At 50.7% G+C, this 1691-nt stretch overlaps 1 protein-coding gene across 1 annotated transcript; it reads right to left on the reverse strand.

Annotated features, from left to right (window-relative positions):
• Positions 1-632: 632 nt before the first annotated feature.
• Positions 633-1070, reverse strand: CLUP02_04401 (uncharacterized protein; the record flags this gene model as incomplete). Its single annotated transcript, XM_049283413.1, has 1 exon — positions 633-1070. One exon carries the CDS (start codon positions 1068-1070, stop codon positions 633-635), a length of 438 nt encoding a protein of 145 aa, XP_049140556.1.
• Between the last annotated feature and the right edge of the window lie 621 nt (positions 1071-1691).

A 1691-nucleotide genomic window follows, 5' to 3' on the forward strand; every position in this document is an offset into this window, starting at 1 on the left:
CGACAAACCCTTACCTACACGTATGTTACCTTAGTTTTCGGTCGGCCTAGACATCAAGGCTTAAGATCAATGTCTGGGATACAGACTGGACTGAAAAGATGGCGATAGACCCTTGTACCTTGCCTTCTCCATGTCGCCAATGCAGTGGCACCAGTGCGTAGTTGAGTTGCGTATGTAAGCGGTTAACCGTATCTTGAAGAGTCCCGCTGACCTCGGTAACGCCGATGTATCGCCAGTGAACAAGGACCAGAATACCAACTCAATGTTGGCAACCTTTAAGAGACAGAACGTACAGTGTCGCACATAAACGCTTGATTACAGCGGCGATGTCAGGATGATTTAGAGAAAACAGGTTTGTGGTAGAGCAGTGTACACCTTAAACTGTCGAGATGGTACCATACATCTGATGAATAGACTATCCGTGTCGTGCGCCCGAAGGGTACGCCGGCCTCAGTCCAGAGAATTTGCGTGTGAATTGGCCTGGTGATCGCAAACAACCAAATCCACATTCACCAGTATTTCTCGCCCACACCCCTAAGCACAACCCAAATTCGTTTCCGTATCTTGTCGTACCGTAATTACGTGATAGTGGTCGTTCCTATCCTCCACTGGTGCATAGAGCCGTTGGTGATTTAAATCGACTGGATAACGATGCGAAAACTCTCGCCGATACGGCTGACTTGCACAGACTTTGAGCTCGTTCCGGCCGACAGAGTCTCACTTGCTACGATGCCGTCGCCGGCGTAGACGGTGTATTTGAAGGTGAAAGTGCTGAACGGGGCGCTGTGGTAGAAGGTGATCTTGAACTGGTCGTTGCCGAGGGGCTCTGCCTTGTACTGAAAGCTAGTGCCACCGCCAATGACAGACGTAGTAGGCCAAGGGACGACTCTCTCAAAATTCTCCCTCGCCATCAATACTGGGGCGATGCTTGCATCTTCGAGGGGCTGGGCGGAGCGCTCATTCGCCAAGGACTTGTCGCTCACGACGACGTCGCGCGTCTCAGCTGGAGCGGTCACGGCAGGCAGAGCGGCAGCGATAGACGCGAAGCCGAGGATCATAGAGACCTTCATGGCGATGACAAAGAGGATTCTTTGGAAAGTAAGGTAGTAGGAAATGATCCGGTAAGAAAGGGTCGTTGTTTGGGAATATCAAAGCCTTCATGACAAGCTAAGCGGATGACTTCGCTGGCTTATATGTTTCAAGCACTGACGGTATCGCCATGGCATCAATACGAATCATATCACATCATTTGCGAAGTTGGGAAGGTGGTGCGATGGTAACAGCGATGCTCATGTGTAGGTGATTAAGGTCTACCGACCGAAATAGAGCATTGCCACTTCAGATTGCGACCCCATCGTTCAATGCTTCCTATTTTGTAGTCTGACCTCCCTGAATTAGAACACTTCCGTGCGGAATCGCATTGTTAACATCGTACGGTAGTTAAAGCACGCAAAGAGCATGAAGCAACGACGTGAAGATGACTTTAGCCGTTCGGTCCAGTATCTCCTTGCGGAAGGAGGAGCGTGTCCAGTGGAGAAAACGCAATACCTGGCCGGCTTGGATCCGCTGCCATGGCAGAGTCGGCCTTCCTATATCTGGGTTTTATGACGGGAGATACTATCGGCGCTGGAGAACGATTCAAATGCGCCGTGGGTCTACTGATCAGGCTGCTCCCGATCTCTCAACTTTCG

Source organism: Colletotrichum lupini, chromosome 2, assembly GCF_023278565.1.
Source record: "Colletotrichum lupini chromosome 2, complete sequence".
NCBI lineage: Eukaryota > Fungi > Ascomycota > Sordariomycetes > Glomerellales > Glomerellaceae > Colletotrichum > Colletotrichum lupini.